The sequence below is a fragment of the Protopterus annectens genome, chromosome 6.part0 (genome assembly GCF_019279795.1).
Source record: "Protopterus annectens isolate FY-2018-M chromosome 6.part0, PAN1.0, whole genome shotgun sequence".
Lineage (NCBI taxonomy): Eukaryota > Metazoa > Chordata > Ceratodontiformes > Protopteridae > Protopterus > Protopterus annectens.
In genome coordinates this window covers 1730987066-1731001305 of record NC_056737.1, presented here as the reverse complement: position 1 = coordinate 1731001305, position 14240 = coordinate 1730987066, and the positions used below count along the sequence as shown (strand labels likewise).

Below are 14240 nucleotides of genomic sequence, written 5' to 3'. Positions count from 1 at the left end.
AGATGACTGCAAACTGGGAGCCATTATTGAATCCCCAAATGATGTGGATACTCTACAAAAGGGCCTTACAGAAACAGATGCTTGGTGCCACAGCCATGGGCTCAAGCTCAATGCCAAGAAATATATATTTATCCCCTTTGGGAAAAAACATGTACCCGTGAATTACCACATAGGTGGCAGTACACTAAACATCAAAAGTTTGATAACAGACTTAGGGACACAGGTGGAAAACGGTTTCGCCTTCAATAACCACATTGCCACAACAGTCAGGAAATCCTTCTATGTGGCACACCTCATCACTAAGGGCTTTTCATTCAGAAAAAAGGAGGTCATTGTCCCACTGTACTCATCCCTCATTAGACCCATTATAGAATACAATGCCCCATTTGGTATGTACCTCTCAAGAAATCTGCAACAACTGGAAAGGCCGCAGAAATACCTCACTAAAAGAATCACAGGCCTAAAGCAGATGACCTATGCTGACAGATTAAAAAACTCCAGCTATACTCTGTCGCATATCGTCTACTCCGAGGCAATCTCTGCTTAACATACAAGGCCATGTCAAACCCAGAGCTGTTGGACATGCTACACTTAAAGAAATCCCAATCCCACAGAGTCACATGCTCCAGGGATTTAAACCTTGTCATCACAATAAACAAAACATGCTGGAAGGATAGGTTCCTGACCCAGGGACTCCCCAGACTCTGGAATAGACTGCCCATACATGTCAAGCAGAGCGCCTCTTTGGCCCTCTTCAAAAGGAACCTTGATGATTGGATGGGAGAAAGGAAATTCACCCCGGAGATCATGTCAGTCACCCTGCTAGACAGGGGTCCAGGGAAGTAAATAGTGTGGGAATAAATAGCCAGGGAATTGTTATGGCTAGGCTTTTATAGGCCTTAGGGCCGATAGGCTAGTACCAACCTATGAACTGGAACTTGTGTAGTACTCAGGGGGTGAAGGGACACTACTATAGTAGACCTTTAAGACTTATGGATGAAGCATTTAGAGATGTAGTCTGTACGTATTGAATAGACAGATACAGTTTGTGAAGAACGATGAGCAGTGATAATTCACCTATTAGCTACTACCTGGACATTACACTTGTGCTTATCTCACTGCAGCCTCACACAGCTGGGAATCAATGTCCGTTTGCTTCTTCTCTTACCAAAATCAAAACAGTACCACTATCCCCATGATGAGAAGTGGACCACAGGCTTTTTGTGATCATCAGTCTCATGTCAGACGTTGCAGGGGACTGTAAACTTGTTGATGTCTTCCCCTGGCAGAAGCCCTGGATAGCAATCAGACCAACTGGGAAAGATTATAAGTAAAGTTTACCAATGCTGGCTCTGTGCCCTGAAGGGCTAAAACCCTGAATGTACCACTGAGCTAAGGTCAAGTAGTGGGCAGATGTGGTGGAGTAACTGGCCAGGGAGAGGTGGGACTAAGTGTCCATTACCAACAAGTATATCTCAAAGGAAGTCGGCTTAGGAAGCAACTCCTGGTGTGGACAGGAAGGCAGACACCCACTGCAGAATAATATAAGCTGGGCTGGTCAGCACATTATTGACAGCAGCAGTGACCATGTAGAAACATGAATGAGCGGTGTATGGAAAGGCCTGTGCTTCACTGTATGTGCACAACAACTCACATAATAAAAACAGCGACCCGGCTCACAGAAAATAACACACACACCATCCCCATATGAAATCCCATCAGCAAACAATGCTTGCCTCCTACTACCAGGAAAGGAGGTTGGAAGAAATGAATGGGCAGCTTATCTTATCTACTACTGAGTGGAGGTGTGAGCCAGATCATGGACACAATCCTGCATATGTTACAAAGGCACCTCATTATAGACTGTTCAGATGACTGCATTTTGTATCAGGAATAGAGGTGCATTGTTTTAATTGCTACTATATTTCAAAAGGAAAAATATTACTTTTTTACTTTAAAAATAATGGATGTAGCACCTCTTAAAGTAATGTCCCTACTCTGGCAAAGTGTCAACTGGTGTTTGATTCCACTTCACAAAAAAAAAAAAAAAAAAAAAAAAAACAAATCACTTCTCAGTGTTATTCAGCACAATAAATAATTCACAGATGCAATTATTTTACTCAAGACCTTTAAAAATGTTCATAGCTACTAAAAGAAATATACAACATTGGTACAACATTAGTGCTATAAATTAAAAAAAAAAAACTACCATCAAGATCATGAATCAGGTTTTGGTGGTGAGGCATACCATGCCTACATCACCAAACCATTAAGAATTATAGTTTCATGTAATGTGAATCATAGTTCAAGAAATTGTTTTTGTTACCTTGCCAGTAGAAGCTACCAGGTCCTCCAAGAAGTACTCTTTCTGACTAGAAGAACAAAAATATGAATATTACAGAAATACAGTCTCAAACAGAGCAAAACATACAAGCCATTTTACAATCTGCACAGTGTAAAAGTATATGCCGTGGTTTAGTTTTACTAAAATACTTAACGACCAAAATCAAGGTAATCCTACATAATGTCCAAAATCAAGGTTATACAATATTATGGAGCCGAAAGCCACATCAAAGTACTGAAGAAGGAAAAAGTCAGAATTAAAACTCTAAGTAAGATTTAATAATGAACAATGTGCAGCACAAATTGGTACTGGTTTACCTGCTGAACTTATAAAACATCAGATGACAACTGAGGACAGAGTTCATCCCTTGTTCTTTGGCTTTACTCACATTTTAAAGAACCTGGTGTACCAGACGTAACTAGCATACCTATGTACAGCCACATCAGGCTGCTGCTTTCCAGTTCTCCCAATGTTGTGCATCAATCCTGCTATGAGCTTCTCAAACTAGTGGGAGAACTGACAAAACCATGAATCTTACTTTGTGCTTGTCAGAAGAAATTGTGACTTGAACCAGAAGCTGGTATGGTGAGAAGTAGTGGAATGTGAAAAAGATTGATTATAAAAAAAAGTGTACTTGGTAAACAGAGGGAGCACTGCAAAGTATCAATACACTTAATGGCCATAATACAACTAATTAGTCAGAGAACTGAAACATATGAATCCCACTTGTTACTGCTGTCCAAGAAGAAACTAAATTAAGAAACATAATGGTTAAGTAACACAATTTTTCATTTTCTAGGTATATTCTGTGTAATAGTTTAGTATGCAGTACAAATAAACTCATAAATGTGGTAAAACATACCTGGGGATTCAGAAAGCACCCCACCACTTTAACGGCTGCAGTAAAAAGACCCCATTTCTGCAATGTGGTATTTTGCGATTCAGAAATGTTAGCCATAATGAGGATATACCTCATTATCAAATAATCTGCTTGTCTCTGAATTGCCATTTACTATCGTGAATGCAGAACAGCACTTCCTGTGGAAGTTAACAGTGGCTGTGGCGATAACCTGCTACAAGCACTCCCCCACATTTACTCTCCCACACACAATACACATACCCGTACTAAATGCCTGTCCCTGTGCTGTCAAAGCACAGTACAGTTGTGTACCTACCATAAATGTAGATGTTAGAGTGTATTCACTGTTGCAGTCATTACTCTTGGGTTATCCTGCTGGTAGGCTACCTTCAGTCGGCCAGAATTTCAAAGTCTTGGTCCGGCGTCGGTTGCTATCGCCTCTTCCCTGACGTCAGTGCACCAGGGGTATAAAAGATACAGCCGACGCCATTTTCTTCAGTTTTTCTTGCCCCAGATGTCAGGTGCCCCCAAATTGGTAGGCTGAAAAATATGCCAATAAAAATGCATGCACAAAAAATAACATTTCCGTCATCTACAAGCAAATACACCAAATAGGTTGTATAGGATAGAGAAGTGCAGATAAGTCCCAGCAAAGAAAAGGGGGATGGTGGGTGGGTAACCTGGACTGCAACAGTGAATACACTTGAACATCTACATTTATGGTAGGTACACAACTGTACTATGTTAATCGTGTTTCACTTTTGCAGTCATTACTCTTGGGTTGAATCCCAAAGCTGAGGATGGGTGGCTGGGCTAAATAGGATTAGGAGAGGCTATGAGGCCCTGCAGAACTGCAGTGGCAAAGCCTGCTCTGGACTTAGAGTAAAGAGATAAGTGGTAGTGCTTTGTGAAGGTGTGCACTGAACTCCAAGTTGCAGCCTCTAATATATCTTTGGTTGGTACTCCTCTGAGGAGGGCTGCTGAAGTGGCTGCTGCTCTGGTGGATTGAGGCCTAATGCCCTTAGGCACTGATGTGCCATGTTGAAAATAGCAGAAACTGATGCAATGGCCTATCCGTATAGAAATAGTCGGTTTTGAGATAGCCTTTCCTTAGCCTTTCCTTGTGATCCTGCAGCATATGACACTAAAAGTTGCTCAGTCTTTCTGAAAGATTTAGTTCTGTCCAAGTAGAAGCGTAACTGCCTGTGTATGCCCAAAGAATGCAGAATTTTCTCACCCTTGTTCTGTGGATTTGGATAAAAGGTAGGCAAGTGAATGGTTTGGTTTAGGGCCACACTGGACACCACCTTATGCATAAATGTAGGGTTTGTCCTCAGAGAAACCCTGTCTGGATGAAAAATGATGAAAGGTTCCACAGCCATGAGTGCTTGCAACTCTGAGACTCGCCTTGCAGAGGTTATTGCTAGGAGCAGAGCTGTTTTCCAGGATAAGAATTTTATATCTGCTGTTGATGCTGGCTCAAAAGGAGGCAGTGTGAGTTTTTCCAAAACATAATTGAGGTCCCAGGCCGGAATTGGTGCTCTCCTTGGAGGCCTAATGTTTTTGGCCCCTCTGAGGTACTGCCTTATTAAAGGATGAGAAAAGATAGGTGGTTCCGTATTGTAATGGGCTGAAATGGCAGAGGCATGAATCTTAATTGATGAGAAAGAAAGGCCTTTGTTCAGCATCTCAGTTAGGTATTGTAAAATCTGAGGGATATTTGGTACACACGTGTCAATGCCTTGTTCCTGGTTCCAAACACAGAATCTCTTCCATTTCTCTGCATAAGATTTTCTGGTACTGGGCCTCCTGGCCTCCAAGATAACATCCATAACAGCTTTTGAAAGGGTACAATGACATCCTTGGATCTGGATGTGAATCCCTTCATGATGAGGTGTGCAAGGTAGAATGTTTTTCTAACCACTTTGGCAACGTGGGTGTCAAATGAGAGGTCGCTGTCGACTTGGGTCCCTAGGTCTCTGATTACTTTTTCCGTACTCGGTTGCTGTCTATGTGATAATTTGTGGGTACTTTGTTTTTCCCAGAGGGGATGACTATACATTTTTTGGCATTTAGTTTAAGGCCGTGACTCCGGCACCAGTTGTCCGTTTCTGTGAGGCCTTTTTGTTGGATGTATGTGTCCGCTGGTGTATCGACTATGGCGCCTAGTTTGCAGTCATCTGTGAGCTTTGTCAGCCACAACCCTCCCATGTTTGCTTTAACATCTGAGAAATAAATGCCGAACAAGAGGGGTCCCAGGACAGATCCCTGTGGGACACCACTTGTGACTGGCTTTGAGTCTGACATTGCTCCAGAGATTTTAACTTTATGGGTTCTGTCCTTTAGCCAGTTTTCAACCCATCTAGTGACATAAGGGCTTACATTTAAGCTGTTGAGCTTATCTATGATGCCTGAGTGGGGTATTGTGTCGAAGGCCTTAGCCAAGTCCAGGTAGGCTGTATGGACTGCTTTGCCCTCATCAATGGATCTAGTGACTGTTTCGAAAAAGTCAACCAGGTTCAAAAGGCAGGATCTGCCCTTTACAAAGCCGAACTGGGTGGGGTCAAGTGTCTGTAGGTCCCCATGTCTCTGTTTATGAGTTCCATAATGATTCTTTCCATAGCTTTGCAGACCAGGTTGGTTAAGCTTATGGGGCGGTAGTTCCCAGGGTCTGTAGAGGTACCCCCTTTGTGGAGTGGGACCACTGTTGCTGTACGCCAGTGTTCAGTACATATCCTGAAGTAAGGCTAAGGTTAAATAGCATTTTTATGTGTGGGTTTAGCTCCTCTTGGAGTTCACGTAACACGCAACCCAGGATAGTGTCAGGTCCCATTGATGCTGTGTTTTTAGCTTTGTTTAGGGCAGTTCTTACTTGGACATCTGAGATGACAGGGAGATTACATTCAGCTGGGATAAGTATTTCTTCTTTTGGGGGTGAGGGAGGGGAGAAATTTGCACTGAACCTGTCAGCCAGAATGTTGGCAATATCTGTGGGTTCAGTGTATTTTTTGTTGTTGTGAACTAACTCTGAGCATATCTGAGGGTTTCCGCCCAGGTTTCTAACATAGCTGAAGAAGGCTTTGTGGTTATCTTTAGTGCCCTTAGCGATTTTTCTCTCAAAGTTGGCCTTGGATGTTTTTATGAGAGAATGTAGTTTTCTGCTAATGTTGATCAGAGATGTCTTCCTCCCTTCATGGGATTTTGCTCTGACGTGCAGTAGTTTCCTTCTTTTGTTATACAATTTGTTAATGGCTGAGGTCCACCAGACAGGACGCTTGCCTTTGGTGGAGAGGGGCTTGGATTTATTTGGGATTGCATGATCCATGCATTCTTGGAGATGTCCATAGAAAGCATTTGTGAAGGATTCAGCATTGTGGGATGTGGTATCCACTGGCACAGTGGGCTTAAAGGATACCATCTCAGTCTTAAGAAGAGTAAAGTCTGCTTTTGAGAAGTTTTTCACTGTGGTCTTTTGGGCTGGGGTGGAGGTGGGATATGTATATCCAGGGTGATTAGTTTGTGGTCAGATCTCACTAGTGAGGGTATACTTCCAGTGTGGAGCATTTTGTCCCCATGTTTGTGATGATCAGGTCTAGTATATTATCTCCCCTAGTGGAAGAGGTGACTAGTTGTTCCAGTGCATTTGAATTTATGAATTCCAGGAACCTTTGGGCTAGGGTATTCGGGCTAGAATAATGTACCCAATCTATGTTTGGATAGTTGAAGTCTCCCAGTATGATGGTATTTTGTGATACATTCATATTCTCCAATGTTTTCAGGAAGGCTGAGTGGGGATCCTGAGATTGAGAGGGTGGTCTGTAACATGCTACCAGTTGTATAGCAGTTTTGCCTATGGTTAGTTGCACCTGTATGGTCTCTGATGCTTCATGTGTTGCTACTAACCTGGAGGTGTGGGTGTCCTTGATGAATATGGACACTCCCCCCTCCCTTTGTGGTTTGGCCCGGGTTTTGGGGCCGAAAAGCATGATACGAGGTATAGCCTGGTAGCGCTGGGGTGCTCTCAGGAGCCTTGAACCAGGTTTCAGTTACTGCACAGACGTCGATGTTCTCCAAGCTGAGGAGTGCATCGCGTGCCTGCATCTTGAGATTTAGACTTCTGGCATTGAGCAGCATTACTCATCAGACCCATGATTGAGTACAATGCCCCATTTGGTATGTACCTCACCCGGCATTTGCAACAGCTGGAGAGACCACAAAAGTACCTCACCAAGAGGATCAAGGGTCTCCAACATGTGTCTTATTCTGCCAGACTAAAGAAACTTCAGCTCTATTCAGTAGCATACCACCTGCTCAGAGGTGATCTCTGCCTGACGTTCAAGGCCATGTCCAATCAGGATCTGATGGACATGCTCCACCTCAAAAAATCCAAATCCATCAGGACCACGAGAGCTAAAGACTTAAACCTCAGCACAAGTATGAATAGGACATGCTGGAGGGATAGATTCATAACCCAGAGGCTTCCCATGCTTTGGAACAAGATCCCAGTTCGTATTAGGCAGAGCCCCTCACTGACTCTCTTCAAGAGAAATCTTGATGAGTGGATGGGAGATCGTAAGTTTACCCCAGGGGTCACGTGTGTCACTGCTAGACAGGGGCACAGTAAACTAATTCTATTATACAAGGGAACCTTCATTGTGTCACTACTAGACACAGGCACAGTATTCTAAATTTATTCTGTACATTTTTTGTACCATTTCATGTGGTGGCAAAAGCCACATCACTATGGCTAGGCTTACAAATGCCCCAGGGCAGATAGCCTAGTACTATACTATGAAACTATGAATGGCTACATTATCTGCCATGCTGCCAGATTTAAGGTTCTGAGTTGGCTGTGCAGGATCTGATTTGATTGTTGGGTCAGCAAGTGAGAAGTTTGAGGCAATATCCATGTTGGACCTTGAGACAAGCTCTCTAGGATTGGGTACCAGTGCTGGCGTGGCCAGTCTGGTGCAATCAGTATCATTTTTGGCTTCTCTTGTCTGACCTTTAGGAGTACCCTGGGAAGGAGAGGCAGTGGGGGAAAAGCATATACTGTTAGATTTTTCCAGCTGAAGGATAGGATGTCCACTTTCCATGCTTGCTTGTGATAAATCCTTGTGCAAAATCTGTGCAATTGGCAGTTGTGAGGGAAGGCAAATAGATCTATGTCTGGGCATCCCCATTTCCTTATTATCATGCTGAAGACTTGTGGATCCAGTTTCCATTTGTGGGGATCCATGAGGTTTCTGCTTAGTTCGTCTGCCAGAGTATTTGTTTTTCCTGGCAGGAATTGTGCTTGCAGTTGAACTTAAAAGTCAATGCTGTGTCCCATAAGGTCATTGCTTGCCTGCAGAGAGAGTAGGAGTGTACCTCCCTGCTTGCTTGCCTGCAGAGGGAGTAGGAGTGTGTACCTCCCTGCTTGTTTATGTACCACATGACCGTAGTGTTGTCTGTCTTTATCAGTAACTGTCCTGGATGAAGCAGGTCCTTGAAAGCTGTCAGGGCATTTTGAACAGCTAGCATCTCTTTTTGATTGATGTGAAGATGCATCTGGTTTGCAGGCTATGTGCCCAGAATAGATTTTCCTGCCATATGGGCTCCCCAGGCATAATCCGATGCATCGGTTGTCAGTGTCTGTCTGGCTGTGGGTAAACTGAATGGCAGACCCTTGTTGTGGTGACAGGCTTCTGCCCACCATCGAAACTCCTGTTGCAGGCAGGGAATGAGTGCAATTACGGTCTCCAGGCTGTGGCAATGCTGAGTCCAAACACTTTTTAGATACCATTGTAGTTTCCTCATATGCAGTCTGGCATAAGGAATTAGTAGAATGCAGGATGCCATGAAACCCAAGGCCTGCAGGATATTCCTTACAGATAAGTGGGGTTTTGTTGCCAATTTCTTGAAGTAAGCAGTCAGTTGCTTTTGTTTGTCTGGTGTGAGATAAGCCATCCGGGCAGTTGTATTTAAGCTTGCACCCAGGAATATTATCTCTTGAGCGGACACTAGTTTTGATTTCTTTTCGTTTACTGTGTACCCTAGACCAATTAGTAATCTTTTTACAAATGCCAGATGCTTTAGAAGAATGTCTTTGTTCTCTGCTTGAATTAGGCAGTCATCCAAGTAGGATATATTTGAATTCCTTTTTGTCTGCAAAACGCAATTACTGGTGCCAGGCATTTTGTGAAGACCCTGGGCGCAGTAGATAAGCCAAAGGGCAGTGCAGAAAATTGGTAATGCATTGAGCCAGATATGAATCTGAGGTATCTTCTGCAAGATTGTCTGACTGGGACATGCAAGTATGCCTCTTAGGTCCAAAGTTACGAGCCAAGCCTTCTTGCCCAGCATGGGCAATATCTGCTGTAGAGTCAACATCTTGAATTTTGGAACTTCCAGAAACGTATTTAGTATAGACAGGTCCAGTATTGGTCTCCAGGTTTTGTCCTTTCTGGGTACTAGGAAAAGTCTGGAGTAAAATCCTTGCCCCTGCTCTTTTTGTGGTACTTGCTGAATGGCCCTCATGTCCATGAGGGCTGTAATTTGTTTTTGTGCCTCTGTCCATTGATTGTATGGCAGGTCTGGCATACCTTTTGACCTTGGTAAGAGTGTGAAAATGGAACCTGTAGCCTTGGGACACTATGTTCAGGACCCATTTGTCTTGGGTAACCATTTGCCAATTTGATGAAAAAAGTGCTAGTTTTCCCTCTAAGGGTGCTGCCAAAAGAAAAGTGCTTGGATCTGGTAGAGGAAAGTCATTGGGACGGTTTCCTGTAAGGTTGTGATTTGTCTTCTCTGCTTTTGGAGGTAGGAGCACCCCATTGTTTAGGCCTGTATGAGCCTTGGGGCTGAGAACTGGCTCTGGGACACCTGTATCTGCCTCTTTGTGGTCCGACACTGGAAAGGACCAATTTTTAAAAGGCTAATTCCTGCTAAACCTGGGTGGCTGTACCTGTAAGAAATCCTTGAGTGTCTACATGGATTTTGCTTTATCCTCCATTTTTTTCAACACCTCTTCTGCTTTAGTACCAAACAAAGTATCATGCGGTAATGGTGCATCTAATAATTATGCTTTAACATGATCAGGCAGATTCTGTTCCTTTAACCAAGCATGCCTTCTAATAATAGAACCTGTAACAGCGGCCCTGCAAGAGGCCTCCAGTGAATCATAACCACATTGCAAAGTATGCTTTCCCACTTGTTCAGCTGCATGCAATAACTCCTGCAATTCCTTGTTCTGAACATTCAGTATTTGTCAACAATTTCTGTTTAAGCAGTGACATTAAGTATTGCTGATATATAAGCACATGAAACTGAAAATTTAAAGCCCTCACAGCCAGGGTAGCATAAGTGTAGACTTTTTTCCCCCATCTGTCTAGAGCCCTAGAATCCCTATCAGAGGTGACAGGGTTTTTTGCAGTGGAAGCTTTAACCCCTTTGGGACCCTGAGATATAGTTTCTGGGTCAGCAGTAGGGTTTTTATATAGGAATTTATGAGAATTCGGTACCCTGTAGTATCTGTCTGGCTTAGCAGGTGCAGGGGGTAAAGAGTCAGGGGACAGGCCGGACTCTGAAAATACATCATCTACAATGTCTAGAACAGGTGGAATAGCAAGGCAACTAGGTTTTAAGAGAGGAAGATGAAGGAGTTATGGAAATGACCCCTAGTGGCCAATAAAACTACAGTTTCAAGTCAGTAACCACCTCTCCGGGGGGCAGGGAAGCTGCTCAATGTTAGTCACTGCCACTGATAAACACAGAGACCCTCCTTCAGCCCAAGCAAAAATGGCCTCACAGAAACTTTCAAACAGTTCAGGAACAGCAAGCCTGTAACTGAACTTTTTTAACTCTCAGAAAAATGGGAAAAAAGCAAGATTTTTTTTTTTTGTTTTTTACAGAGATAGCAGAGGTTCACAAGTAATATCAAGTTATAACAGTGCAGTAAATGACCCCACACAAGAGTGCTAGGTCAAGTTATAACAGTGCAGTAAATGACCCCACACAAGAGTGCTAGGTCAAGGACAGAAAATATGCAAGTTTTAAGAAAAAAACGATTTAAAATTAAGTGCAAACAGGAAATTCAGCAAACAGCTTTTGGTTGTGCTCTAAATAATGCTACTAATACAGAAATCAAGTTTAACAAGCCAGAAAATGCTCAAGCTAGGCAGCTATGCAGAAAAACTTAGCAAATAAACAGAGAAAAAATACTTAAAATCTCAAAAGTGGCTCCCTTCTTCTCTCAGCGTTTTTTCCTCTTGGAGGGTGCTTCACCAACAGCCAACAAGCCTGAAGGCCAAACACAATGCCAGACACACTAGTCATTGGTGACTCCATAGTCAGACACACTGACGTCCCGCTCACCAGACTGAGTAAGGAGAAGGTCACAGTAAGCTGCCTGTCGGGCGCTAGAATCCGCCACATAACGCAAGCACTCAGGTCTCTCAACAGCAGGTACAAATATGATTCAGTCATTGTCCACGCTGGTGTAAATGACCTGAGACGTACCTCCTTGGACTACATGAAAAGAGACATTGAGGAGCTCTCTGATTATGTAGCCCAGACAGGTATGACCCTGACCTTGAGCAGTATCCTACCTTCACCAAGAATGATGCCACAATACAGAGATAAGATGATCAGCTTTAACAATTGGCTTAAACACTGGTGTCATTCAAAGGGGATCCAGTGTCTGTCTGCCTGGGATGACATGCTGGACAAGCCACGCTGCTTCTCAAGGGACGGCTTGCACCTGTCACCCTGGGATTCGGATATTGGCAAAGGCTCTTGCCACCCCATAGTGCCTTTTTAGGCAAGGCTCAAATTCTAAACCTACCACCCTAGAACACAAAAAGGAAAAAAACTAAGGGTAATGCTGCTCAATGCCAGAAGTCTAAATCTCAAAATGCACGCACTCGAGGCCCTTCTCAGTATGGAGAACATCGATGTCTGTGCTGTGACAGAAACCTGGTTCAAGGCTCCTGAGAGCACCCCAGCACTATCAGGTTTTACCTCATATCATGCGTTCCGCCCCAAAATCTGGACAATACCAAGAAAGGAGGGTATCCATATTCATCAAGGACACCCACACCTCAAGACTGGTGGCAACGCACGATGCATCGGAGACCATCCAGGTGCAATTAACCATAGGCAAGACTGCTCTGCAAATTGTAGCATGTTACAGGCCACCCTCACAAACTCAGGAACCTCACATGGCCTTCCTGAAAACACTAGAGGGATAAATGTATCACCAAACACCATCATACTAGGTGACTTCAATTACCCTAATATAGACTGGGAACACTACTCAAGCCCAAACACCCTAGCCCAAAAGTTCCTGGAATTCATAAACTCAAATGCCATGGAACAACTAGTCACCATCCCCACAAGAGGAGATAACATACTTGATCTCATCATCACGAACATGGGAGCACAATGTTCAACACCGGAGGTGTACCCCTCACTGGTGAGATCAGACCACAAACTAATCTCGCTGGAGGTCCTCATCCCACCCCCACCTGAAATAAAAAAGACCACAGTAAAGAACTTCTCAAAAGCCGACTTCACACTTCTAAAGACTAGTGTGGTCTCCTTTAAGTCCCCGAGCCAGCGGAAAACAGTACTCAAGCCGCTGAATCACTTACAAATGCCTTCTACCAGCACCTGCAGGACTGCATGGATAAGGCAATCCCAAGCAAAACAAAGACTCTTTGTACCAAAGGCAAGCGTCCAGTCTGGTGGACCCCAGCCATAAACAAACTCTACAACAAAAGGAGGAAGCTACTACAAGACAGAGCAAAATCCTTAAAAGGTAAGACACCCTTGATCACTATAAGTAAAAACTAAGAGCTCTCATAAAATCATCCAAAGCAAATTTCGAGAAAAATAGCTAAAGACTCAAAAGACAATCATAAGGCCTTCTTTAGCTATGTTAGAAACCTGGGAGGAAACTCCCAGATATGCTCAGAGCTAGTTCAAAATGATGTGAAGATTACTGATCCTACAGACATTGCCAACATACTGGCTGACAGGTTCAGTGCAAACTTCTCCCCTCCCAAAAGGAGAGATATCTATACCAAACGATTGCAGCCCCCAAACATCTCCAGCGCCCAAGTGAGAACTGCTCTCTCCAAAGCAAAAACACAGCATCCATGGGACCTGATGGTGTCCCCGGCTGTGTGCTCCATGAACTCAATGAGGAATTAAACCCACAGCTAGGACAGCTGTTTAATCAAAGTCTTACCTCTGGATACGCACTCCAGGAGTGGCGCACTGCAACTGTGGTACCACTTCACAAAGGCGGTGCCTCCACCGACCCTGGAAATTACCGCCCATTAGCTTGACAAGCCTTATCTGCAAAGCCATGGAGAGGATCATAATGGACCTCATAAATAAAGACATAGGGAATTTGCAGACTTTGGATCCAACCCAGTTTGGCTTTGTCAAAGGCAGATCATGCCTTTTAAACTTGGTTGACTTTTTCAAACAGTCACCAAAGCCATTGATGAGGGAAAGGCAGTCCATACAGCCTACCTCGATCTGGCTAAGGCCTTCGATAAAATACCCCATTCGGGTATCATTGAAAAACTCATCAGCTTAAATGTCAACCCATACATCACAAGATGGGTTGCAAACTGGCTGAGTGACAGAACCCACAGGGTCAGAGCTGCTGGCGCCATGTCAGACTCAAAGCCTGTCACAAGTGGTGTCCCACAGGGCTCAGTCCTGGCCCACTCTTGTTTGGCATCTACTTTTCCAAGTACAAGCAAACACAGGAGGGTTATGGCTGACAAAGTTTGCAGATGACTGCAAACTGGGCACCATAGTAGAAAACACATCTGACACAGATATCCTTCAGAAGGGTCTCACAGAAACGGATAACTGGTGCCAGAGCCACGGCCTAAAGTTAAATGCCAAAAAATGCATAGTCATACCCTTCAGGAAAAACAAGGTTACCCCTAGCTACCAAATAGGTGGCAATCCACTGAGCACAGAAGAAGTTATCAGGGACCTGGGGACCCAGGTTGATAGTAGTCTGTCATTCGACAC

General features: G+C 43.9%; 1 protein-coding gene across 1 annotated transcript in view; it reads right to left on the bottom strand.

Annotated features, from left to right (window-relative positions):
* The window catches only part of ITGAV (integrin subunit alpha V), a 1332605-nt gene that overhangs the window by 806300 nt on the left and 512065 nt on the right, over window positions 1-14240 (bottom strand). The window contains exon 7 of the mRNA XM_044075123.1: window positions 2327-2372. Within this exon, the coding sequence (XP_043931058.1) occupies window positions 2327-2372 (46 nt within the window). The remainder of the gene's footprint in view (window positions 1-2326; window positions 2373-14240) is intronic.